We start from the raw sequence: 26,927 nt of genomic DNA on the forward strand, positions 1-26,927 counted from the left end.
CAGATGGCCGGCAAGCCGGGAGGAGCGGCCTCAGCAGACGCCAGCGCTGACGGCACCTGATCTCGGACTTCTGGCCTCCAGACTGCGAGAAGGTACATGTCTGTTGCTTCAAGCCACCGGCCGTGGTACTTTGCTGAGGCAGCCCCAGCAGACTAACACACCCCATTTCTGTGAAGTGTCCAGACAGGCGAATCCACAGGCAGCAAGCAGATCAGTGGCTGTGCAAGGCTCGGGGCGGCAGGGAGGTGCAATGGGTAAGGACTGCTCATGGGTACGGGGTCTCTTTTCGGGGTGATGCAAATAATCTAAAGTTAGACCATGGTTGTACAACTTCGTGTACATATTTAAAACCGCTGAATTGCACACTTTAAATGGGTGGATGTTCTGGGCGAATTTACATGAGTTATAGCTTTAAAAAGTAATGCAAGAAAAAAGATATTGCAGTAATTTTTTAAAAACAGTGCCATGCTAAGCACCATTCCTTAAAAACTGAACAACTTACCAAATGTTGTATAATTCTGGGAAGAAATGTAAAGCGTGGGAGATGCTTCCTAACAGACACGGAAAAGGACTTCAAGCGCAGCTCTTCTTCGGAAGTCTTTTCAAATATTGAAAAGGAAGTTGCACAAGCTATAAAAAATGCCATCGTTGTCACCACTGAGGGCATTAGCAGGTCATCCTTCAAGAGAAGCGGCAGCATACTGCACAGGAAAACAGAAAACCATCATCAGAGAACTGTCGATTCAAACCGAAATCACCTTGTCAGAAAGTTTTAAATGAGTTTATAAGAACTATACTGAAAACATGATATGGAAATTAGTCTGACTCACCTAAATGTTGACACAAGCAAAAACCAAGTAGACATAAAAGGAATTTCACTTAAAACTAGGCAGACTGGTCTAAAATGACAAAGAAAAATATTTTAATCTTACAGAATATAATTTCAACTCTTATAAAAAATATAAACATTCTCTGTCTGATTTTCGGGATAACTAAAAAAACAAAGAACAGCCAGCAAGGTCTCCTATGGGCTACTGACTCATTTCTTCATAGCTCTCAGTCCAAACGAGAGTCTAGACACAGCGTGTTACCTCCTCCTGACCGCTGGAGAAACACGGCTTCCAGCAGTCCATTCGTGGAGCATCTTTTCTCTGTCCTACAAACAGCAGGCTAAAGACCGGATCAGATCCACAGAGGTGAACAGTCAGAGGAAGAGCTTTTCCATGTATTTCACCCCACTTGGTACATCTGAAATGAGTTCCTGGTACCGTGGTTTTGAACCTTCTCTTTTTAAGATCCTCCGTGTGACATATTACTCAGCTGAGTTACAAAGTAAAGTTATAACAGGCAGGATCATCATCCGCCAGTGAAGAGAGGACAACAGAGGCAGAGAGCAACTGAAAAGGGAGACAGGCAGACGGGGGTGAAGAAGCAGAGGGACAAGGAGCAGGAAGAGGCTCACGGAAGCCGGACTCGAGCACTGTCCGCTTCGTGGCTGATGCTTTTCACGTCAGGATGTGTTCGCGTTGATGACAAGCACACGGCAGGGACGCAGTAAACATTATCCTCCCTTTCTGGGTCTTAACTCTTTCCTGTTCATTCATCCAGCATTCATTTACTGAAAACAGCATTTGTTGAAAACATATTACGTACAAGCACAGCTCTGAAGGGAAGACACAGGTGACTGTAGCTCAGCCCTAACCTCAAGGGCCTTTACAGTCCAGCAGCAACACCCACGGCCTCCGCCTCTCCTCGCCCTTTACGCCCACCACCGGGTTCGCAACCACCCCTGGCCCCGCCGCCAGCACCAAGAAGCTGCCCCCTGCCCTCGTTTCCACAGCCTTCAAACACCTGGGCCACAGGAGGGAGACGACTCCCCGCTCCTTCCCACCTCTCCCAGCCTCCCTCTCGCCACCCAACAGCCTCCAGCGCTGCATCTTGCGTCATCAGGCCCTATCCCTATTACTGCTCATCTCTGTCACTGTCCACCAGCCATGAGGCTCGCTTCCCAAGCTCAGCTCCTCACTCACTGTCACTCTTCACGACCCTACCCCCCTTAATTCTTGGCAACTTTAACATATACAGATGTAACATTTTAACACAGAACATACACGTGGTCCTCCAACACTCTGACCTCTGCGCCGGAACTCCTCTCATCTGCAGTCGCACTCCAGACTGGGACCTCCCTGAAATCACCACTCGTCCCCTGCATGCCCACCTCTCTCCGACCTCTCGGTGCTCCAATCCAGCAGTCGTCTGACCCCACCAAGACCTTCAGTCCACTGCTCCTGCCGCCTCTGCACTTTGCTCACTCCTCTGACGTCCTCTTCTCTGCTTCACCAGCTTAAATGCTAGGGCCAGTCACTTCATACTCACTCCCATGCATTCACTCAAGCCTGAGCAAGTGAGTTACCCGTACAGGCAAAACCACGAACCTGGAAGCACCCAGCTGTCCGCCTGCGCTTACTCCAACCGCACTGAGCAACTGCTCTGGAGGAGGACATTTACCCCCGACTGTCCCACTTTAAATACATGATCATGATATTCGAGTGTTCCACAGTTACTGGACGTCACCCGAGTCTGTTCATACTCTGTGTCAACTTAGAAAAATGACTCACAACTTCTCTCTCCTCATACCCCTAAGAGCTCCACCCCACCCTTGCCTAATAACCCTGCCCTTCACTCCAGTAAGAAAACTGAAGCAAATGAAGGAGCTTCCAGGGGCCAGCCCCGTGGCCGAGTGGTTAAGTTCACGCACTCCGCTGCAGTGGCCCAGGGTTTCGCTGGTTTGGTTCCTGGGCGCAGACATGGCACCGCTCGTCAGGCCATGCTGAGGCCACGTCCCACAGGCCACAACTAGAAGGGCCCACAACTAAAAATATACAACTATGTACCGGGGGGCTTTGGGGAGAAGAAGGAAAAATAAAATCTTTAAAAAAAAGAAGGTGCTTCCACAGATGCTACCGTCACATCCACCCTCTCCCCAGCATCTGGACCAGTGTCACCTGCTCCCCCTTTTTATTAAGATGAACCATCATGCATCTGCCCAAAGCCCATTCTTCCCTTTGTGCCCCAGATCCCACCCCCTCCCTTCTGAAGGACACGGCTCCAGCGACTCTCACCTCTCCCTCCCTCGACGGACCATTCCCATGCTGTTATCCTCCTGTCTTCAGACAAACAACATCTCTCTTGACCCCACTTTCTCTACCAGTTATTGCTCTGTTTTCCTGCTCCCCTTTTCAGCAAAACTCATCTGAAGAAAATTGTCTACCTATCTCACACCATATACAAAAATTAACTCAACATAGACCAAAGACCTAAATCCACAAGAAAGAAGAGCTATATCCATAAAATTCTTAGAAGAAACATGAGGGTAAATCTTTATTAACCTTGGATTTGGCGATGGTTTGTTTGATACGACACCAAAAGCACAAGCAACAAAAGAAAGAATAGATAAACTGGACTTCATCAAAATTAAAAACTTGTACAGGGCCCAGCCCCGTGGCCGAGTGGTTAAAGTTCTGCACGCTCCACTTCAGTGGCCCAGGTTCACAGGTTCAGATCCTGAGCACAGACCTGCTCCACTCACCAGCCACGCTGTGGTGGTGTCCCACATACAAAAAACCAGAGAAGACTGGCACAGATGTTAGCTCAGTGCTAATCTTCCTCAAGCAAAATAAGAGGAGGATTGGCAATGAAGGTTAGCTCAGGCAAATCTTCCTTAGCCAAAAAAGCCCAAAACTTTTGTGCATCAAAGAAGACTATCAAGAAGGTTAAGAGGGGGACCAGCCCAGTGGTGTGGTGGTTAAGTTCACACACTCTGCTTTGGTGGCCCAGGGTTCATGGATTCAGATCCCGGGTGCGGACCTACAACCACTCATCAAGCCATGCTGTGGTGGCGTCCCACATACAAAATAGGGGAAGCCTGGCACAGATGTTAGCTCAGGGTGAATTTCCCTCACCAAAAAAAAAAAAGTTTAAAATCCAAAGAATGAGAGAAAATATTTGCAAATCATGTATCTGATAAAGGTTTAACATTCAGAATATAAAGAACTCCTAAAACTGAACAACAAAAAGACAACCAGTTAAAAACTGGGCAAAGGATTTAAGTAGGCATTCCTCCAAAGAAGGTAGACATATTGCCAACAGGGACATAAAGAGATGCTCGACATCATTGTCATTAGGGAAATGCAAATCAGAACCACAGGACACAGCACTTCAGACCCACTAGGATGGCAAGAAAACAGAAAATAACAAGTGCTGACAAGGCTACGGAGAAACTAGGACCATCTGATATTACTGGTGGGAATGTAAAATGGTACAACCACCATGGAAAACAGTTTGACAGTTCCTCAGTAAGTTAAATATAGAACTCCTGTATAACCCAGAAATTCCACTCCTGGGTATAGACCCAAGAGAACTGAAAACAAGAAAAACTCACACACAAATGTTCATAGCGGCACCATCCACGAGAGCCCAAAGGTGGAAACAAGCCCAACGTCCATCAATTGGTGCAGGATAAACACTGCAGTGTCCCTCAGGCATAAAGGTGAAGTCCTGATACACGCTACCACCCAGACGAACTCTGAAACATGATGCTCAGTGGAAGTGCTCAGACACAAGCCACGCAGTCATGATTCCATTCCTATGAAATGTCCAAATGGGCAAATGCACAGACAGCAAGTGCATCAGTGGTTATGAGGACTCGCGGGAGGGGAGAAGGGCAAGTGACTGCTTGATGGGGACAGGGCTTCCTTTTGGGGTGACGAAAATGTTCTGGAAGAAGATAGTGGTGATGGTTGCACAAGATTGTGAATGTACTAATGGTGTATTCTACCACAATTAAAAGATATATATATATAATTTCTTTTTTAAAAAAGAATTCTCTATGTTGGCCTCTATTCTTCTCCTCTCACTGTTTCTTAAACCCACCCTCATCAGGCTCTTCCTGGCATCATCCACCAGCACCAGCCTTGTCACAGTCACCAGGGACTCCCATTTTGCTAAGGCAAACAATCTGTTCTCAGCCCCCATCTTATCTGACCTGTTAGCAGCATCTGATATAACTGATCACCTCGTGTCCTTTCTCTCAGCTTTTTTGAGATATAATTGACATACAACATTGTGTAAGTTTAAGGTGTGCAGTGTGATTGCTTGACGGAGGTGTAGACTGCACAATCAACAATTACCACAGCGAGGTTAGTTAACACATCCATCAACTCAGTTACGTGTGTGTGTGTGTGTGTGTGTGTGTGTGTGTGTGTGTTGAAAACTTTTACAATCCACTCTCTCACAACTTTGAAGTATACAATACCTGTTAAACACTGGTAACTACAGTCCCCAAGCTGTACATTAGACCCCCAGAACTTACCCATCTTAGCACTGGAAGTCTGTACCCTTTGCCCACCTTCACCCATCGCCCCTGGCAACCACCAGGCGTTCTCTGTATCTAGAGTCAGTTTCTGTGATCAGATTCCGCATGACATTGTGTGGCCCAGGACTCAGTCCCTGGGACTCTCTTCTGTCTATACTCACTTCCTTGGTGATCGCATCCAGTCTCATGACATTAAATGTCGTCTCTACTGACAAACTATTCAATTTGTATCTCCAGCTCAGCCTCTCTCTGGACCTCCACTTATATATCCACCCAGACTCCATCTAAATGCTGACTCAGCATCCGTGCTTGGATGTCCAGAATCCAGCGCTGAACTCAGGAACCTCCCACCCTGTCCACATCTAGCCTAATCCTGCTCCTCTTGCAAGCCTCCCCATTTTGGTCAGTGGCTGTTCCATCCTTCCAGTTCCAGGCTAAAAACCACAGACACACCTTTGACCTTTCTCTTTCTCTCAGATGCTCCCTCCAAGTCATCAGGAAGCCTTCTCACCTCTTCTGCTGTCACTATCCTGGTCCCAGTCACCACCCTCTCACCTGGATTTTGGCCACAGCCTTCTAAATGCCCTCCATGTTTTCTACCCTTGCTCCATGCAGTCTGTTCTTGACCTGCAGCCAGAATGGTCCTTTTATTTTTTTTAACAGCTTTATTGAAATATAATTGACATACAAAGAACTGCATGTATTTAATATGTATAGTTTGATAAGCAGAGTGATCCTTTTAAAACATCAAATCAGATCATGCTGCTTCCTCAGAACTCTACCATGGCTCCCCATTTCCTTCAGAATAAAAGCCAGAGTTCCTAAGGTGGCCGAGATGGTCCTCTGTAATTTGCACCTGTTGCCTCTCTCCCCACTCTGGCCACACGGCCATTCTGTTGTTCACCAAACGTACTGGGCAACTCTCATCTTAGGACCCTGGCACTGGCTGTTGCCTCTGTCTAGAATGTTCCTCCCCCAGCTACACACACAGCCACCTCCTGCCTCCTCCAGTCCCCTCAGGTCTCTCCTCAGAGGCCTGCCTTGACGGCTGCATTTCAGATGCAGCCTGCACTTGCTGCCGTGCCCCCACCTCTAGTACGCCCCACTTCCTACCCTGCTTCAGTTCCCCTTGTGGCCTTTATTACCTTCTCACTCACTATTTAATTTACTATTTTTATTTAATTATCAATACCTGTCGTTGAGAATGAAAGCTAAGAAAGTAGGGGTTTTTGTCTGTCTTGTTCACGGATATATCTCACACGCACAGAAGAGAACCTGGCAGACGGGAGGCACTCAGTAAGTGTTGACTGAATGAAATATCTGTTTAATGACAGACTTGCTGGGACCAGGCCAAGGGGAACTTTCAATACTAACTAAAACATATGATCAAAATTACATTAAAGTGAGCCAGCCCTAATGGCCTAGTGGTTAAAGTTCAGCCTGCTCCGCTTTGGCGGCCCGGGTTCAGTTCCCAGGCATGGAACCACCTGCTCGTCTCTCAGTAGCCATGCTGTGGTGGTGGCTCACAGAACTAGAAGGACATACAACTAGGATATACAACTATGTACTGGGGCTTTGGGGAGAAAAAAGAAGGGAAGATTGGCAACAGATGTCAGCTCAGGGCAACTCTTTCCCAGCAAAAAAAAAAAAAAAAAGTCATGCTTAAAAAAAATTGTATTAAAGCCATGCTCTGTTATCAATAATCTAGGTATAGTTGTTGAGTATGAACCCCCAGAAATTCGGGGCCTGAGAGTCAATCTGAATGGTCAGATTACAGGTCACTGAAGGAGCTGCCTTTCCCTGGGGTAGAAGTTCTGGGGAAAATACACGTTTGGAAGCAGTACCTCTCCCAAGTTCCATCCCCTGGCCCTAGGAGCTTGTGTAGGGTCAGCCTCGCCTCACGTAAGCATGTACGACCTGACTCAGGTTTAGACCTCGGGGGATGAAGGCAGTGGTCCCCCCGTCTGTGGCAGTATTCCGTTCAGAGCAAAGAAGCCTCCCCAACAGGCCAGCGCAGCTCACTGCCCGGCTCTGTGCTGAGCGACGCTGATACGAGCGATGCTGCTTCCACCCCTCGCCAGTCATCTGGTACGGAGCTCCTCCACAGGAGAGGGCTGGAGTGGTCACTGGCTGGGGCTGACCGGGGGCGGGATTCAAGGATCCCAGTGGGTTCTGGGCAAATACTATTTTAATACTGGGATAATATTCCCCCAACTGTGACCCGATTTCTACAAAGACCAGCAGAAGATTTTCAGTCTCCTAAAATAGAGTAGTCCGGTTAGGGATTGCTGACAGGGTCTAAACAAAGGTTTGGACAAAAGACATGGGAAAGCCCCTAAAGAGGTGACTGGAGAGAACAAGGCCGCTGAGCAGCCCGGAAACGAGCAAAGCAGAGAAGGCAGGGAGGACAGCAGGCTCCCTCGGAGGAGCCGTTCAGAAGACATTTGTTATGAGCGTATGGAAAGTACACAGGAAGAAACAGGAAGGAAGTCATCAGTAATGGTTCTGTGAATTCTTTGTAGTTTCAACTATTATACTTTATAAAGAAGTAAAATTATAAGAGATCATTCTGGGAAAAAACATGATTTTATGAAATAATTTTATGCAACTGTATAACATTTATATAGTTTTGTTTTGCACTTACATGATTATATGTAAGTAATAAATTTATAAATTATAAAACATAATAATAAATAAATAAAACACATACTTTTGAAACATCTTTACTTACAATGATACCAAGAGAATGGACTTTTCGTGTACTTGGAAAGAAAATAAAAAGAATGACAGTGCACAGCTAACCTTCAAGGAAAAAGGGGGAGAAATGAAATATTACAACTTGTAAAATATAAAAGCAATTTAATTATGAATCTAAATAAATATCATTTCAAGGAAAATTTTAAAGCTTAATGTAGCTTCTATCTAGAAGGAAAGTATATATACAACACTAATATGCATAATATTTTATTCAAATTTAATCAAAATACTTTTTGAAAAAACAGTGATTATAAAGCTATACTTAACCATCTGCAACAAGTTCACTGAGACTCAATTATTGATAAACAAAAGTACTGACTACTTCAGCAGCGTACCTTCGGCCTCCCTTGGAATCTCTGACAATTTAAAATAAAAGGCATGAAGAACAGGGTCAAAATCTAAAACTGGTAAAACAATCTATTTTAGTGTTTTTAAAAGGTACACTTCAATAAAACATATTAAACGTTTTATAAAGTAATCATTTGCTACTTGAGGTTGTAAATAAAATCACTTGCATCTGTTTTCAGAAGTCGATATTCTGCACGGTGGACATGGATCTACATACATCCAGTCCAGCTGCTCAAGCAAACACCCTAGATCACTATCTTATTCGTGTACGTCCAGCCGCCTCCCGCACACAGGACCCACCCTCCTCTCTCACTCCCCTCTGCTGACGGCCGCAGAGGAGTGCTCTGGCCTCCCCCGTCTCTCCCTCGGACCACTGCAGTAACCTCCTGGTTGCTAACACGCTTGCCTCCCTACAGTCCACTCCACTCGGCCACCGTGTCAGACCCCATCGATTTCCCTCCACAGCTCCCCTGACACTCGGAATAAAACCCCAACTGCTCCGTGACCTGGGTCCAGCCTTCCTCCTCCAGGCTATTTCCTACCGTCGCCCTCCCTCACTGCACACCAGCCACGTCACACCTGTCCCTTTATGTCTCAAACCCGTCAAACGTGTTCCTGCCTTAAGGAAAAACTTGCCCGTTCTGGTCAGTCATTCGGTTCTGGGCTCATACGCCCTAGGATGGCCTTCCCTCACCCAGTCTAAAGTAGTAACCAAACCCCACCAGCACTCCTTCCACATACACTGTCTTCTTCCCAGCCCGCCTCACTGCCAGCCGTCTGCTTGGTAACTGATTTATCTTGTTCATGGTCCTTCTCCTGCCACGAGCATGAATGGCCCCAACTAAGAGGGCAGGGATGCTGGCGGCATTCACTTACACGCCAGAACCCAGAAAAGGGCCTGGTGTCCTGCAGACCACGTAATAAATCCCACTTACACATTAAATACAGATCATCTTGCTGCTATAGACGTATTAGCGTTCATACTGTCAATTACCTCAATTATAGACTTATACTGAGAACTAATTCAATCTTGACTGAAAGGAAAACACTAAAGTATAACGGGAAATGTTTTTGAAGCTCAGAAGTATTTAATAAGAACTCAAAATATTACCAACAAAAATAAAGCAACAAAAGTCATTAAGTCTTTTTTATTTTTTAAACACAGTGGCTTATATTAAAACATAGCAAATAGAGTAAAATTAGGAAATTAAGAGAAAGAAAATGTTTCTAGCCTACAATCCTGAAAGTGATCCTCTAACACTGCCGCAGTTACTCAAACTCTGAAATTCCATCCCCTTATCTTTGAAATATACCTTTATTTAGCATGCTACTTCCCAGAAAAACAATATAATCTCACATAAGCTTGCAAATATTTCCAGTTAGGCCATTAAAGACAAGAGAGCATTACTAACCACGTCCCTCCTGTTCTAACCGTCCCGTAGAACACGAGCCGCGATGACTCCATACGCTGGGAGTTCATTCACAGGATGAGACGACAGAAATCCTCAACAAAAAGGTAAGGAAAGGAAAAGAGCACCAGGAAGCGACCCTTTCTGCACGTGGTACTGATACACACCTTTGAAACACTTCACCTTGATGCTGTGTTCCGGCTTGTTTTCAGAATGCAACGTAAATAAGTGGCAGTCCCAGAGCTGAAACCCTAATTTCTGAAATGCTGTCCCCTTATAAGTTCACTAAGACTTACTGTTTTCATAAACTAAATTTTCTTGATATTGTTTAAATGTCGTTTTATAGACCAAGGTACACAGGAACAAAATTTTAAATACCACAGAAATACAACCAGGAGAAATTTGTAAACCCACTCAGAGAAACCCTAAACTGTAGGAAATATTCTCAATCCATGTTCAAACTGACCGGAGTCATCTTCCTAAAGCAGAGATCGGTCCCTGCCCCTTCTCAAAAACCTTTTTTGCCTCCTCTTGCAACAAATCAAAGTCCAACTTTTCCAACCTCAAGTTCAAGGTCTTCTTATGCAATTTGATCCTTTCTGACTCTTTTCTCCCACTCAGCGCTCTCCTAAGCTCCACAAACACAGGAAAGCCACACAGACTGCACTGTTCAGCAGCTGTGCCCCGAGCTCCCCGCCGTCTCCCTCCTCTGACCTTCTCGCTCCCCCTCCTGTCTCGCATTCTCTCTGCTAGAGAACCTCCTGTTCCAAATCTTGCCCAGCGTTCAAAATCTGGCTCCAACCCCACTTGCTCTAAGAATCTAAAACCTGAGCCCAAAGTAACAGCTCCTTTTCCCGCAAGACCGTCGCACTTAACTGGACCTGAGAGAACTTAACAGCGCCTGCTTGACCGCACTATGATTTATTTTGAGGAAGATTAGCCCTGAGCTAACTACTGCCAGTCCTCCTTTTGCTGAGGAAGAGTGGCCCTGAGCTAACATCCATGCCCATCTTCCTCTACTTTATACGTGGGACGCCTACCACAGCATGGCTTTTTGCCAAGCAGTGCCGTGTGCGCACCGGGGATCCGAACCAGCGAACCCCGGGCCGCCGAGAAGCGGAACGTGCAAACTTAACCGCTGCGCCACCAGGCCAGCCCCTACCACATTATGATTTAAGCACATCTGTCACCATGTTTCCTTCTTTGTATTCATTCCCTCACTGATACAGAGAAGAAATCAAGCAGTTGTTGAGTTAAACTGAGAAGATTCTGATTGCTCAGCCTAGTGCCCAACACAGCACCTAAGTATGTCAGACACTCAGTAAATGTTCACCTGATAAATGGATGTCCCGTTTCCCAATCCAATAAATCCTGTTCAGAGCAAGAGAATAATTATCTGTATTTTGAAAAGATCAGCTGCAGCAAGAATTAAGTATCTAAGGTAATGAGAAACTTACCAGAGTAAATCTGAATCCTTTTGGGGAGGGCTGAAGCGTCAGTTTTACACATGCGGGAAGCAGGCTCAACAATGTAAGACAAAAGCTAAAAAATCAACAAAAATAAAACGTTTGTTTTCTTTGTAGAGGTGTATAGCTGAAACAAAAATCTAATTTTTAATAAAAGGATTACACTACTTATCAATTTAAGTTGAATTCAAATTAGTTTATTTTTACTTACTACATTTAAGACCAAATAACATTTAAATAAAATCCACACATTGAAATATGTACATTTTAATATATATGATTATATAATACAGAATAAAACATGATAGTACTAAATGTTGCTTATATTATTTTAGTATTATTTATAAAAAAGTTACAAAGATAGCTAATAGTCAATTATCCTACACTCAAAATAAGAAAACATGACTAGGTATAAAGAGAGAATGCTGCATTTGGAACACAAACATTCATAAAATTTACTCACAGGAGAATCTCTCTGGCCCCCATTTCATAAAAGCTGATTATCTGATTTTCAAGCCCGTGGTAACTGAGAAAGAACAAGTCAGAAAGGGAGCAGGAAGCAGCCAGGGCTTCTCCTAGTGATGGCCGATGGGCGAGGAGGAAAAAGAAGGCGGCAGGCAGAGCCGTGTGCGGCCGGGAGGTGCCAGGCAAACAGCCTCTGAAGGCCCGAAACAGCCTGGCGCAATGCGACGGCTCATCCTCCACTTGTGGTGGCTGTGTGGGGTGTCGGCTGGGCTAGGCCGAACTGGGTTCCCTGAATCCTCTCTTTAGTATGCCACCTGCCACCGTGGGCTACAAGGGTGTTCTCAAAAGAACTGCAGGACAGGGAGAAGCAGCACCCATTTTGTGGTGCGCGCACGTACACGCACACACACACACCCTTCTCCCAGTTGTTTAGACACTCATCTTGCTGCCGCTGTGAAGAGGTTTTGCAGATGTAATTACAGTCCCTAGTCAGCTGACTTTAAGTCAATCTACAGGGAGCCTGTGGGGTGGGCCGACCCCACCAGCCAGAGGCCCTTGCAAGAGGGCTCAGGGCCTCCGAACCGCAGCCGGTCTGGGTTGCTCTTCCTTCCCCAGGATGTTCCTTCCTGAGCACCCACCTTGTGGGCGTCCAGTGTGCTCAGCCAGCCCTGCAGCTGTATGAGCCAATCCCTCGGAATGAACTCACATCACGTGTGCACACCACTGGCGTGGTGGAGCTGACATGCATCGCTGAAAATCACGACTTCAAGACAACGTGAAGTCACATTCAGCATGCTCTCTGTTGGAGGAGGAGGGAGGCGGGTAACAACCTCCACATGAAAGAGTTTTGTTGTGTAGACAGGTTTACGTAACGTGGAACATCCACTAACGCAGAACGCTCGTTCCCTGACAGTGCCAGATAAACGCGGTCTTACCAAACGCTCACAGAGCAGCTTCCACTCTGCGTCCCAACCTCGTCTCTCACCTGACTATGATCTGGACGTGATGTGGCAGAATGTCCTTGATCTTCAGGAAGACACTGACGCTGCACCAAATATTGGCAACTTTATCCTTAAAAGAGATTTGTTAGTTTTACATTCTGGTATAACTGAAAGAAATATTAAACTCCATGAAGTACAGTCCATAATCTCTAAATAAACAAACTTCTGAGCCGTGGGAAGCTTTTGTTCACAATTTTAGAACTAGGTTGATTAAACTCTCCAAGGAATAAACACTCAACACACATTCACACAGTCAAGCATTTTTCATTTTTACAAATGGGAGTTGATTTAAATCACTAGTCAACCATAATCTAGACGTTCCCAAGAAATACTTAACATTTTTCAAAGAGCAGCACGTTATCCCTAAATACTGAAGTTATTCATCTTTGGAAATTTTTCTAAGAAATCTTTGTTACTTGGCCCATTTTATCACATGCATGAAATTATTTACAATAATCTACTAGCTCTAGCAATGACAAGAGTTAATCGCTAATTGAGAAGTTCAAAGACACTAGCAATTGTGCTAGGATCCCTTTCAATATTGAATCTGGGACCACAACTCTGCTGTGAAACCCCCTCCACACAGCTGCTCGCTCACAGCCGCACAGGCGCAACATCGTGACAACGGCACCATCCACTTCCCTCTGTCAGACCAAGGAGAACGCTCCTCAGGCCCTGAGGGCACCAAGCAAAGGAAGTGCCAGCAGCCCCATCAAACATGCATAGTACCGTCTTTATAATTATCACGGTAAACACCATTTCTGAAATGGAAGCACTGGACAGCTTACACGGGGAACTGAACTTTTCCCTCTACAGGTGTCACGGTGAGAGGACATACAAAGGAGTGAGGAGCACAGGCCTGCCATGCACCAGCCGTGTGAACCTCTGACCTCGGTTTTCTGATCTGTAAAGTGGGTATAACGGCAGCCTCAGGACCACTCTAAGGATCAAATAAGATCACATGTGGCGAGTCTGGCACCTGGTACGCAAGTGGCGGGAAGTATAGTGATTATTTGTGATGATCAGTGTCACCATCACCATGCCTACAGACACACACGTCACACACACATTTCTGTTCCTTCACAACACCAAACTCTTAGTCTCTTTCAAAATGCTGGTTCCATCCTCCTGTAGAGCCACTCAAAGATATTCCATAGCAATTTGTATGTTCAAAAATTAGGAAGATATATATGCTTCTCTAACTCTTTTTAAAAGAAATGTTTATTCAAAAGCAAATTATCTATAAATATGTTGTCTCTCTTTAACTTTATTAAAAGGCCTTTTTGTTTCAGAAAAATGATTTGTTTAATTTAATTACTAAATCTAAATCAAATTATCCATGTAATAAAAGTTTAACAAGAGTGATTAAGCTAGCATTAAATGAAATGAAATGAATGATTCTCATTAAAAATTACTATGGATGAAGGTTATATATCTCATAAGGAATTATGAGATCTTTCTTACGCAAACATGATTATTAGTTTAATAAATAATTTCCTAAGACTAAAAAGAGAATATAAACCAAAAAATTACAGAGCTGTGAACTTTGTAGCTGCAACTTCTCATGCCGTCTTTCATTACAGACCCTATTTCATTAGAAAAAGGTATGATGCGACTGAATTACGGGTCTCATGATGGCATAAGCACTCCCCATTCCTATGGTGCCTGGGAAGGGCCAGCTGAGCAGAGCCTGTGTACAGGCTTAAACACCGGCAGGGGGGCTGGGAGAGGAGAGCGGCTGAAGTTACTACTCCTGTGTGTCTTCTGTGTGCTGTCACAGAAAGGAGCGAGAAGAAGGGTTCTAAACATGCCTCGAACAATCCACGATCGACTGGAAAGAGTCTTCTCAGAACCTGCAGGGCCTGGGCCCTCTCTGTGAAGAACGGCAGCCAGCAGAGGGTGAAGGAAGCCACCACGGTGCCTGCCAGCTTAACGAACAGAACGAACCTGGAACAGGAACAGAGGTGACCAGTCAGGCCGGAGGCTCTCGCTGAGTGTAAGGACGCCAGCGTCGAGTGATGATGACACGTGGTGCCACCAGCACAGGGCTAAGACGGGAGTCTCCTCAAGTCGGAGTCAGGACACGCACAGCTGTTCAGATGTGCACCGCTCCAACAGAAGGCGATCCCCATCTGCATCAACGCTTACCTTGGACACCACTCCTCTGCAGCCAGGGAGAAAAGTGTCAAACCGGGATGTACTTCTAACAAGGGTATAATGCAGTAAGCCCTGGAGGGACGAAATCTACAGCCACCCTCTAAAGCCAATCCAACTACCTCCGGGAACGTGCACTGATCAAATCATCTCTCCAGGCAGGAGGATTTCAGATAAAAGATAGAGAACACGACGTCTCCCCTTCCACTCACCCCACAGCTACCACGTCAGTAAGAAATCCCCAGCAGGCGAAGAGAAGGGCCACCTCCCTCAGGCGAGTGTGCAGACAAACTCGGGCAATGTTCCGAATGCCGGTAACTAAAAGCCACTCACCCCTTTCCTTTGAGGCCTTTTTTAAAGCACTTGCCAAGTAAAAAGCAAAAAAATGGCAAGGAGTGGTAAAGTTCCATCTGTTTATAATTTACAGCCAAGCAGAAGGCCAGGGACCCCAGCAGGTCCCAGTCACAGGACACTCCAAGAACGCCCCACAGAGCCAAACCAAGGCTCACAGAGTTATACATGATCCTGCGTCAAGGAAATTATCTCAGTCACCAAAGGAGACAGATCTTGCGTTTTATGAGTCTATTTCTTACGTGTTGGTTTTTTTTTTTTCAGTGAGGAAGATTGTCACTGAGCAAACATGTGTGCCAGTCTTCCTCTGTTTTGTGTGGGGGAGACTGCCACAGCACGACTTGATGAGCCATATGTAGGTCTGCGCCCAGGATCCGAACCTGCAAACCCCAGGGCGCCAAAGTGGAGCGCGGAAACCCAACCACTATGCCACTGGGCCAGCCCCCTCTTATGTGGTTTTAAAACAATATATGTAATGAGAGCTATTTCTAAATAGAAAATGAAAGTACTGGATTGATGAACAGATTTCAAATTATATATAATGGCCTCAAAAATATTAAATCTGCTAAACCAATTTGTCTAGGTTTAAAAGAACTCAATAGTTAACATGTAGCTTTCTTTCTGCTGGACTATTTTGCAACATTATAACTTAGCAAAATCTAGAGAATTAAACAATGCTCCAAAAGTAAAAAAAAAAAAAAAAAAAAAAAAATCCACAAAACTTACTGATAGCACTATACTTCCTCTATAATATGCATCAATAATATAAATTAATATGTGTTCGATTAGAAACTAACAACATTACTGTATTCAAACAACATCGCAATTAGATTTTCAGTTCAAAATGGTGAGCTGAGCACTGTCTGCCTCCTCTCCTTCCCGAGGCCCCTTAAGATGACAGGGAATTTTTAAAAGGATAAATTCACAGCCATGAAGAGAACAGGAAGATGGCTACAAGAGGTAAAGATTTCAGCACAGATCTAGAACACAGAGTGAAGACAGAGAAGTGGTGAGACTCAGAACAGGATGGAAGAGGCCACCCCTTAGAGAGCACGGAGGAAGCTCAGGCAGCAAGGAGCCACCCCTCTGCCCGCCCCAGGGGCCCGGAAGCAGCAGCAGGTGGCGTGGCCGAGGCCTAGGCTGGAAAGGAGACAAGAGGACTGACCAGGTCCCTAGATGGAGAACCCAGTCCCACCTCCCCGCGGGGCAGACTGTCTGGCAGCCAAAACATTTACCCCCAGGCCACAAAAGAAGGAACACTGCTCCAGAGAAATGGAACAAACTACTGGGGCAGCTAGTGTAGACGTTAACACTACAGTGCAAACCCCTCCGTGTTCGGACATTTACGGATCCCAACCCACACTGGCCAGCTCCCGCCCACGTATCCTACAGCGGACCAAATACAGAGAGCCCACAGACAGCTTGTGCTTCTGCTTTAGTCTTAGAATAGATACACCAGGACCAAAGAGACATCGAAGGAAAAGCTATGACAGAAAAAAGACCAAAACAAAAAGAGGAAAGACTGACCCTAGAGGAATGGAAATAGTTCAGGGAAGGGTAGGGGAAAAAAAGAATAATTGAACTTTAAGATATGCTTAACAAAACAAATGAAATTTAATACAAGTGTTACTGATAAAGTCAAGATAATCCTGAAACCATAAAACAAAAAGACAAAGAGATGCTCCAGATGGACACGAAAGATCAACATGTGTCTAAAAGAGCAAGAATGAGGTGAGAAAATTATCAAAGAAATAATACGAGAGAATTTCACAGACCTGAAGGTGAGTTTTCGAAATGAATGACCCACAGAGTGCAAAACAGCTGTCAAAACACCTACGCCTACACAAATCGCAGTAAAATCTCAGAGCCCGAAAAGTGAAAACCAGCAACAGCAGCAGCAACAGATAACGACAGCGATAAGTACTTAGTGCCTAGTGCTCCCAGGTATCGTTTTAAATGCTTTACAAAGATTAAGTCATTTAATTCTAAAAAAAACTTACAAAGTAAGCGTTATTATTTTCTCTATTTCTATGAGGAAAGTGAAGTACAAAGTGGTTAAAAAATGTGTCCCCAAGGCAGGGATGGTTCAACATCCACAAGTCAATCAACGTGATGCACCACATTAACAAAATGAGGAATAAAAAACCACATGATCATCTCAATAGTTGCAGAGAAAGCATCTGACAAGAGATCCAACATCCATTTATGATTAAAAACTCTTAACAAAATGGGGATAGAAGGAACTTACCTCAATCTAATAAAGGCCATATATGACAAACCCACAGCCAACATCCTATTCAACAGGGAAAAACTGAAAGCCATCCCTCTGAGAACAGCAACAAGACAAGGGTGCCCACTCTCACTACTATGATTCAACATAGTACAGGAGGTTTTGGCCAGAGCAACTAGGCCAGAAAAAGAAATAAAAGGAATCTAAATAGGCACTGAAGAAGTGACACTCTCACTCTTTGCAGACATGATTTTATATAAAGAAAATCCTAAAGAATCCATTGGAAAACTATTTGAAATAATCCACAACTCCAGGAAAGCTGCAGGGTACAAAATCAACTTACAAAAATCCGTTGCATTTCTATACTCTAGTAACGAACTAACAGAAAGAGAACCCAAGAATACAATCCTGGGGCCGGCCCCGTGGGTGAGTGGTTAAGTCCACACGCTGTGCTTCGGCGGCCTGGGGTTTCGCCAGTTCGAATCCTGGGCACGGACATGGCACCACTCATCAGGCCATGCTGAGGCGGCGTCCCACATGCCACAACTGGAGGGACCCACAACTAAAAATACACAACTATGTACCAGGGGGCTGTGGGAGAAAAAGAAAAAATAAAATCTTTAAAACAAAAAAAAAGAATAAAATCTCATTTACAATCACAACAAAAAGAATAAAGTATCTAGGAATAAATTTAACCAAAAAGGTGAAAGACCTATACAATGAAAACTATAAGACATTACTGAAAGAAATCAATGATGACATGAAGAAATGGAAAGAAGTTCCATGCACTTGGATTGGAAGAATAAACATAGTTAAAATGTCCATACTACCCAAAGCAATCTACAGATTCAATGCAATCCCAATCAGAATCCCAAAGACATTCTTCATGGAAATAGAACATAGCATCCTAAAATTCTTATGAGTCAACAAAAGACCCTGAATTGCTAAAGCAATCCTGAGAAAAAAGAACAAAGCTGGAGGCATCAGTCCTTGACTTAAAAAGATACTACAAACTATAGTAATCAAAACAGCATGGAACATGGTACTGATACAAAAACAGGTGCACAGATCAATGCAACAGAACTGAAAGCCCCAAAATAAAACCATACATCTACAGACAGCTAATCTTCAACACAGGAGCCAAGAAGATACAATTGGAGAAAGGAAAGTCTCTTCAATAAACGGTGTTGGGAAAACTGGACAGCTACGTGCAAAAGGATGAAAGTAGACCATTATCTTACAGCATACACAAAAATTAACTCAATATGGATTAAAGACTTGAAGGTAAGACGTGAAACCATAAAACTCATAGAAGAAAATACAGGCAATCCACTCTTCGACATCAGTCTTTTGAATACCATGTCTACTTGGGCAAGGGAAACAAAGAAAAGAAATAAACAAATGGGACTTCATCAGACTAAGGAGCTTTTACAAGGCAAAGGACACCAGGAACAAAACAAAAAGACAAGCTACTAACTGGGAGAAGATATTTGCAAATCATATATCTGACAAGGTGTTAATCTCCAAAATATATACAGAACTCATACAACAAAAAAAAAACAACTTAGTCAAAAAATGGGCACAGGATATGAAGAGGCCTTTCTCCAGAAAAGATATACAGATGGTCAACAGGCACATGAAAAGATGCTCAACATCACTAATCATTAGGGAAATGCCAATCAAAACTACAGTGAGATATCGCCTTACACCTGTTAGAATGGCTATAATCACCAAGACAAAAAAGAACAAACATTGGTGAGGATGTGGAGAAAAGGGAACCCTCAGACACTGCTGGTGGGAATGCAAACTGGTGCAGCCACTATGGAAAACAGTACGGAGATTTCTCAAAATATTAAAAATAGAAATAACATATGACCCAGTTATCCCAATACTGGGTATTTGTCCAAAGAACTTGAAATCAACAATTCAAAGAGACGTACACACCCCTATGTTCATCGCAGCTCTATTCACAGTAGCCAAGACACAGAAGCAGCCCAAGTGCCTATCAACTGAGGACTGGGTAAAGAAGATGTGGGCTACATAAATACAATGGAGTACCACTCAGCCAGAAAAGACAAAATCGTCCCATTTGCAACAACATGGATGGACCCTGAGGGTATTATGTTAAGCAAAATAAGCCAGACAGAGAGAAACAAATACCATATGATTTCACTCATATGTGGAAGATAAACACACGGACAAAGAGAACAGATTAGTGGTTACCAGAGTGCAGGGGCTTGGGGGTGGGCATAAGAGGTAAAGGGGCACAGTTATATGGTAAGTGACAAATACTAATGTACAACTGAAATTTCACAATGCCATAAACTATTATGATCTCAATAAAATTAAAAAGAATAATAAATGTATCCCTACAAAACGACATAATCCCAAAATCTTCAAGAATTTGATTCAAGTCACAGAGGAGATACCACTACAAATTGACCAGACTGGTTACAGTGAAAATGACTGACCACTGGTGAAGACGGGCACTTGGCCCTGTCACACCATTGCAGATGGGGTGTTAACTGGGGCATCGTGCTCAAAACCATCTGAGAAGATCTACAGTTAAACAAGGCCACACCTTTAACTCAGCAATTCCACTCATAAGCAATGTATTTCTAGGTGTGCAAAGCGATATTTACAAGAATGTTCACAGCAGCATATTCATCAGAGCCAAAACCTGGGAACCACCCAAACGCCTGTCAGTAATAGAATTATGCGTGTCCACGCCATGGAATATGATAAAGCCACAGCAGTGGACAATTACAGCCACACACAACCACAGGAAAACCTCGCACAGACATGCTGGAAAGACATTAGTGGAGGACAATGCTACACAGATTGGGCCTCGACTTCATCATACGCATCTGACTTCATTTCTCAATTAGTAAAGGATACTGAAAATGTCCATAGTCGATAAGAATGAGGCCTGGATACAGCAATATGCATAACGCATTAGCAATCTGTAAAGAAAAATATTGTGAAATGAGAGAGTAATCTATTCCTTGCATCACACAGGGTCAAGGTGCAGTTCCATTCAACCCAGCAGCAAACGCTCCCCTCTTACCTTCTGTTTACATGAAGATCCCATTTTTACAAAACAACTCTTTAAACACTAAAGTTTTCAAGGAGGTGACAAAGGATACTTCAGTAAAAAGGGAAAAAATCACTGAAAGGTATTTGTCAGAGAAAATGCTTTTAGATATACAAATCAGAGAAGTTAATCTAATGATTAACCCATATAAAATGACCAAAAAGAATACTCGTTAACTGTGAACACGAGAACATACAGCAACTTTGCAAAACGCCTTTCAGTTTAGCCATTCTCACAAGCCCACTCGAAGTCCGATTTACCAAGAAAGCAACAAATTCAGCAGCACTTAACTTGTGAAACTCAGGGCATCTTATTACTAGAGTCGAGCATTAAAACAATTACTCTCAGATCAGTTGATGTTTTCTAAATGAAAATAAATCGACAAAAGATATACTGTTTCCTCTTATCTCCTCCCAAAAGCAGGCTTCCTTAAGCTTTGTTTTCATAGTTACGCTAATAAAGCGTTTCAGAGGTAAAATGCCGGGTTTGCTTTAAAACTCACCTTTTTCTTGGTTGAGATTTCTTTTAAACAACAACAGTGCAGAACCACTGCAGGTATGTAAATCAGCAAGTCAGCAATTAACACTGAAACACAAGCAAACGATTTTTAGCGTGAGTCCATCGTGATCTACAATACCCCACTAACTGCCTCCCGCCCTCCAACCGTGAGGGGGATCCTAGGACCGCGGCTCCCACGCGCTCTGGACAAGCCCTTCCGCTCCCTTGCCCTGCGCCGAAGTTCAACTGATTCGGTGCCACAAAGCCTCTTTCAATTTTCTCTAACAAAGCCACACATTACACCAATTACACGTTCCCAAATTAATCCTCTCTCTGCTCTGACTCACACTTGAAAATTAAGAATACTCAAAGCAAGGAAGACAACACTTTTTCCCTCAATACCTGTATACTCCTGATTTTCTGGTGTGAAGAATACCTCGAATGTGGCGATGCATAGGAGAATCTTTTTTAAATGTTAGTATTTATAGAAAATACATTAAATTTTCCTAATTAATGTATATAAAGAGCTTGAGAGGGGCTGGCCTAGTGGCATAATGGTTAAGTTCGTTCACTCTGCTTTGGCGGCCCAGGGTTCATGGGTTTGGATCCTGGTGCAGACCTACACACTGCTGGTCAAGCCATGCTGTGGTGGCATCCCACATACAAAACAATAGGGGAAGACTAGCACAGATGTTAGCTCAGAGCCAATCTTCCTCGCAAAAGAAAGGGCAAACAAACCAACAACAACAAAAGAAAGAGCTTGAGAGGCCCATGTGAGGAGGAAACTGAAAAAAGTAAAAAAAAAACAAAAAGTGATTCATAATTCTGAATGTCCAGTCCTTTTGGAACAAAGGAAAACAAATGCATGACATTCTTCAACATAGCTATCCAAAGAGCCTGTTTTTTCTTGTACTAAATATAGCGTCCAGAATAAGGTAAATGATAGTAAACGGTCAGTGTCAGATGCATGCAACCTATTTTCAGCTCCAGGTGCCACAGTTAAGATGACACTGACAAAGTAGACCATATTCAAAGGACCATAACCAGAGGCCTCAAAGCCATAAACACATTCAACACACGGGTCTTCTAAGAAACAGCTAACAGATCTAAGAATGCATACCCCAGAGAAGAGTTGACTTCAAATGTCTGTACAGTGTCGGGTGTAAAGGATCAGACGTGTTCCATGTGGCCCAAGGAAACACAAGCTGAAATGACGAGTTGGGGGTCAACGTAAGAAGGAAGTTGTTAATGCCTGGGGCTCCCTGAACACAGAGCAGACTGTCTGTAAAGGTTGTGAGTTCCCTGCAGATACACGGGTTGGCTCAGAAGCAAAAGGACCACGTGGCAAGTGTGCAGTTCAGAGGATGAAAGCGCTGGGGAAGAGGGGACAGAATGGGAGAGGAAAAGAGAGGAAGACAGAGAAGCTGCGCCTGAGATTCTGTGAGCAGATGAACAGTAAAGAGAACGCTGACCAATCTTAGACTAATTAAGGAAAAGGCCCGGGCCAGCACTACAGTCTAAGTCATGCAAAGCTTCAAAGAAATCTAAGCGTATTACTTTCAACTCAGAACAGCACACAATAAATGCTCAATAAACGTTTGTTGAGTGGATTAGCCATATGCCGCATGATGACATTTGGTCAAAGAGGGGCCACACAGACGACGGTGGTCCCATAGATTAGTACCGTACAGCCTGGGTGTGCAGGAGGCTGTGGCATCTGGGTGCGTGTAAGTGCACCCTGTGATGCTCACACAATGATGAAATCACCTAACACCGCTTTTCTCAGAACACATCCCCATTGCTAGGCGACCCATGAGTGCATTTAACTTAGCAACAGTGTATGAGATACAACTGCAAGGTTTACTTTAAGAAACAGGAGAAAAGGATTTGGAATTTGGATATTAAAGCAACAGCCTGAACAACTAAAACTTCAATTTATAGCTATCTGACCCCTGGAGGGCTATTAACCTCACTTAACTGTGCCTCAGTTTCCTCGGCTTAAGATAAGGGTAAAATAGTCTTTACCTCATTTGGGTGTTTAGTTATTAAGTGGGATAATAATAGACACAAACCACCCAGCACATTAGTCTCTGCTCTTCTGTTTTTAGCTTCCATATCCATTTGGTCATTTATTGTACATATACATGCATATGTATAGTTACACAATTTTTTCTTTTGGTGAGGAAGATTGGCCCTGAGCTAACATCTGTTGCCAATCCTCATTTTTTTGCTTAAGGACGATTGTCCCTGAGCTAACATCTGTGCCCATCTTCCTCTATTTTGTATGTGGGATGCTGCCACAGCATGGCTTGATGAGCGGTTTGTAGGTCCATGCAAGGATCCAAACCCGCAAACCCTGGGCCACCAAAGCACAGCGCACAAACTCAACCACCACGCTACCAGGCCAGCCCCTATAGTTACAAAATTTTAAAAGTCAGTAAGGAAATAATAGAACCTTTTATCAGTTTGTCCAAAATTTTTTTAGAAATCAAATTTCACACTCGATACCCATTGCTCTTTACCTGTGGCGCGCATGAAGAGCTTATGCGCCTGACTCTCGTAGCCACGGGACGAATGGAGAGCAATCCAGTCTGGATTGATAAACTGGGCCCTGCGAACCAGAGCACATGTACATGCACTTTATTCCTCATCCTCTCAGCAATGAGGACATCTGAGGCTATTCTGAGAAGTGGCCACTGCTCTTACAAAGCGACAGAGGCAAGGCTTAAGTTTGACTTTTTTTATTTAATCATGTGACACTGTCTTGAGCTATAAAACTGGGTCTGCCTTGCTCATCTTCCAACAAAACTGTGGAACGTGTCACTAAAATCCCTACCTTCACAATTCTTCCAGGTAAAAACAATCTGATGTGTCCCATTTCTTTTATTAAACACATACTTTGTAAAGAGCAATATGCCACTATTGACCAGAGGATCAAGTTTTATAATTTATAATCATTTTAGTTATTACAACAATCAGCTACAATAAATAGGTGTTAATCATACATCATTGCATAAAACTAAACCTAATTGGTGAAGATAAAATAAGTTTTTAATCATACTGCATTACCCTGAACACTGCAAAGGATAATTGATCATCGTGAAGTCTGGGGACTTATTTTTAATCCATGAAGTTAAATTTTACAAAATATGAGGTAGTAAAAGAAATAAGATGAGTTCGGAAGATTCTGTGAAGAAGTCCCTCAGATTTCCACGGATGCACTTCAGGTCTGAGATGGAGGACCCCACAGAGCAGAGCCGGGTCCCCACCCAGCAGAAGCCCCTCATCTCCATAAACCATCCCATTCCTGTCAAAGCAGAAGGAATCCCAACCCTGAGCTTAAATCCAGTAATTCTAGTTTCTAACTTGACCGGTTAGTCAGAGTACCATTTGGACCTACAATTTTCGTTTACTTTGGGCCATTCCAGAAAGAAGCTTTCTGTGCACAACTACCCACACCTGATCTATTTCTCAGTGGTCCATGCAGGACTGGTAACATCTCTGCTTCAGAACAAAGCTAGACTTTGCATTTCCTTCTAGCCTGTCCTCCGAAGAACTTACAGCAATGCTCAGACTCTGACAGCTGACCTCTGGCCGCCTGACTGTTAGGCACAGTGTGTCACAAAGTTTCATAAGACAACAGTAGTTACAGATGGTCTGCTCTACTCGAAGCCAGATCACACTGTCACCCACTACATCTGCTAAGGGCACAGACATTTAGAGTCACATTAAGGAAGAAAAACTTACACATATGCACATAAAAGGCTGTGATAAGCTGTAAGAGGTGGGTAATCCAGTCCCCAGTACTGTAAATTGTTATCACTGCTGTTAAAATACCTGAAAAAAAAGAAAAAAGCACCATTCCATTAACCAATATTCAAGAACAGACTTACAGGTAACATCTCGTCTCATTTAATTTAATTAAAATGAAAAAATATGTTCTACAAGGTAAAAAAAAAAAATTCAGCTAAACGTTTTTGTCTTTTCCCCTTCTCCTAAAAATTTTTGGGAACTCACAATTAAAAGTTGTTATTAAGTAGAGTGACCAAATCATTTATTGTCTAAACCAAGTAGTCCTGAGGGTGAAAAAGGAAGCTATTAATAATTAAGCCATAACAGTGGATGCACCACAGCCTGTCCCAGGCAAACCGGAACTAGCTGTCGCTCTATCAGCAGACTTAATCGATGACTAAGACTCACACAAAAGAAAACAGGCAACAAAAAGACAACCTGCTTCCGACAGTCTGACACATCAGAGAAACAGCAGGAACTCACAACTTAAAAAAGTAAATACTGAGAATCGAAGAACTCACAAAGACTTGGTTTATAGAAAGTGAAATACTTCATGAAACAAGTAGACTTTCAGTAAGACTTTATCTGAAAACAATTCGACCAACACACAATGAGAGTCTATTATACGCAAGATTCTCTGAATTAAGGAAAAACACTGGCTCTAACGTTCACAGATTAACAGGTCCCTCCAGTTGGCCAGAACGGGAAGGATCTGTATATAATTGTTATGACTCAAGAAACAAAAGTTACAGTTACATAGACAGATTTCTCAACCACACCCTTTATAACTAGGCAGCTTCGTCTATGCAATTTATTTTCTCAGTCGTAAGAAGAATTTATCATATGGAGACCAAATTCACAAATGACCATTGTTCAGAGGGGGTCTTGAATGGGTCACAATTTCTCAGCATCACAATCTCTTACTTTGGGATTAAAAATCTTTCTTACGTTAGCATTCATCCTGATCCCGTTAAATAATCCATTATTCATCTTCAGAAGGTCTACATAGTGTCAGTCACATAACATGTAGGTTGTATGGGGACTAATAAAGTGACCGAGCCATGGCGGACAGCCAAGAGCTCTGGGCATAGGGTACCCCAGTAGGGTGCCATCTGTCGGCAGTCGTCCACTCCAGCAGCAACACCCATGTGAACAATCCTGGATCCCATATCTGGCTGGGACTTGAAGCCATGAAGCAGTGAAGCCAAGCATCTGCAAGTTAGCTGGAGCCGCTTCAGACAGCTGGAATCTGGGAAGATGGACCAGGCCAACAGTGGAGACCAGAGGACCCACTTCTCTAGAAAGGGTTGCCTGAAGATAGGCAACAACTGTGTTATTTCCAAATTCACGTTGCTACAGGGTGCATCAGCATAAAGTCTGATTGCAGCTATCTCACAGAGTTGTTGAGGGATTGAGTTAAACACGTAAAGCAGATAAGTCACCACCTGCCACAAGGTAAGTGCACAACACTAATTCTATTTGGTTATTAGCCACAAAGCTATTGGGTTGGATACAGCAAGGGAAAACTATCAAGTAAGTCAAGAATCATATTTTGACCAAAAGGATTTGGCTTTCAGCTTCTGATAAGGTAAAAGCTATTCTTCATTTACTTCAACCTTGAGATCCAGTGGAGATAAGTGAAAGAGGGGCTGACAGTAAGCTGCAAGCTTGCACAGATGTATGCCAACAGCAAAGCCACTGCTTAGATCGGGAAGAACGCTGGGGCCAACCACTGCGGCCCTGTTCTTACGGAAATGCATAAATAAGAAGAGAGAAATTCATGGATGATAGCTGAAAAGCCTTTCCAGTAAAGCTTCAAAACCTGCCAGTGGAAGCAAAGCAATGAGCTAATTCTCCTGCTTGACGTATTTTGGATCTACCTAAAAAGTTGTATAAGTAGCAGTGAAATGGATTTTCCCATTAAACCCCCATGTGACCTCAGGAGACGTTTTGTCAGAAAAAATTTGGCTGCCACACAAATTAGGAAA

At 43.6% G+C, this 26,927-nt stretch overlaps 1 protein-coding gene across 15 annotated transcripts in view; it reads right to left on the reverse strand.

Moving 5' to 3' along the window:
- Positions 1-26,927, reverse strand: part of ALG6 (ALG6 alpha-1,3-glucosyltransferase) — a 72,442-nt gene that overhangs the window by 28,093 nt on the left and 17,422 nt on the right. For 14 of the 15 annotated variants that reach the window (XM_070268936.1, XM_070268934.1, XM_070268933.1 and 11 more), the window contains 11 exons: positions 24,895-24,984; positions 23,670-23,758; positions 21,152-21,234; positions 20,454-20,518; positions 15,308-15,499; positions 14,632-14,767; positions 12,805-12,890; positions 11,346-11,430; positions 8,106-8,176; positions 831-899; positions 503-701 (listed from right to left, as the gene is read on the reverse strand). In XM_070268936.1, the coding sequence (XP_070125037.1) occupies positions 503-701; positions 831-899; positions 8,106-8,176; positions 11,346-11,430; positions 12,805-12,890; positions 14,632-14,767; positions 15,308-15,499; positions 20,454-20,518; positions 21,152-21,234; positions 23,670-23,758; positions 24,895-24,984 (1,165 nt within the window). Of the gene's footprint in view, positions 1-502; positions 702-830; positions 900-8,105; positions 8,177-11,345; positions 11,431-12,804; positions 12,891-14,631; positions 14,768-15,307; positions 15,500-20,449; positions 20,519-21,151; positions 21,235-23,669; positions 23,759-24,894; positions 24,985-26,927 lie in introns of all 15 variants that reach the window. The other variant, XM_070268927.1, reaches the window with a different exon arrangement.

This window comes from Equus caballus, chromosome 5 (genome assembly GCF_041296265.1).
Source record: "Equus caballus isolate H_3958 breed thoroughbred chromosome 5, TB-T2T, whole genome shotgun sequence".
NCBI classification, from domain to species: Eukaryota; Metazoa; Chordata; class Mammalia; order Perissodactyla; family Equidae; genus Equus; species Equus caballus.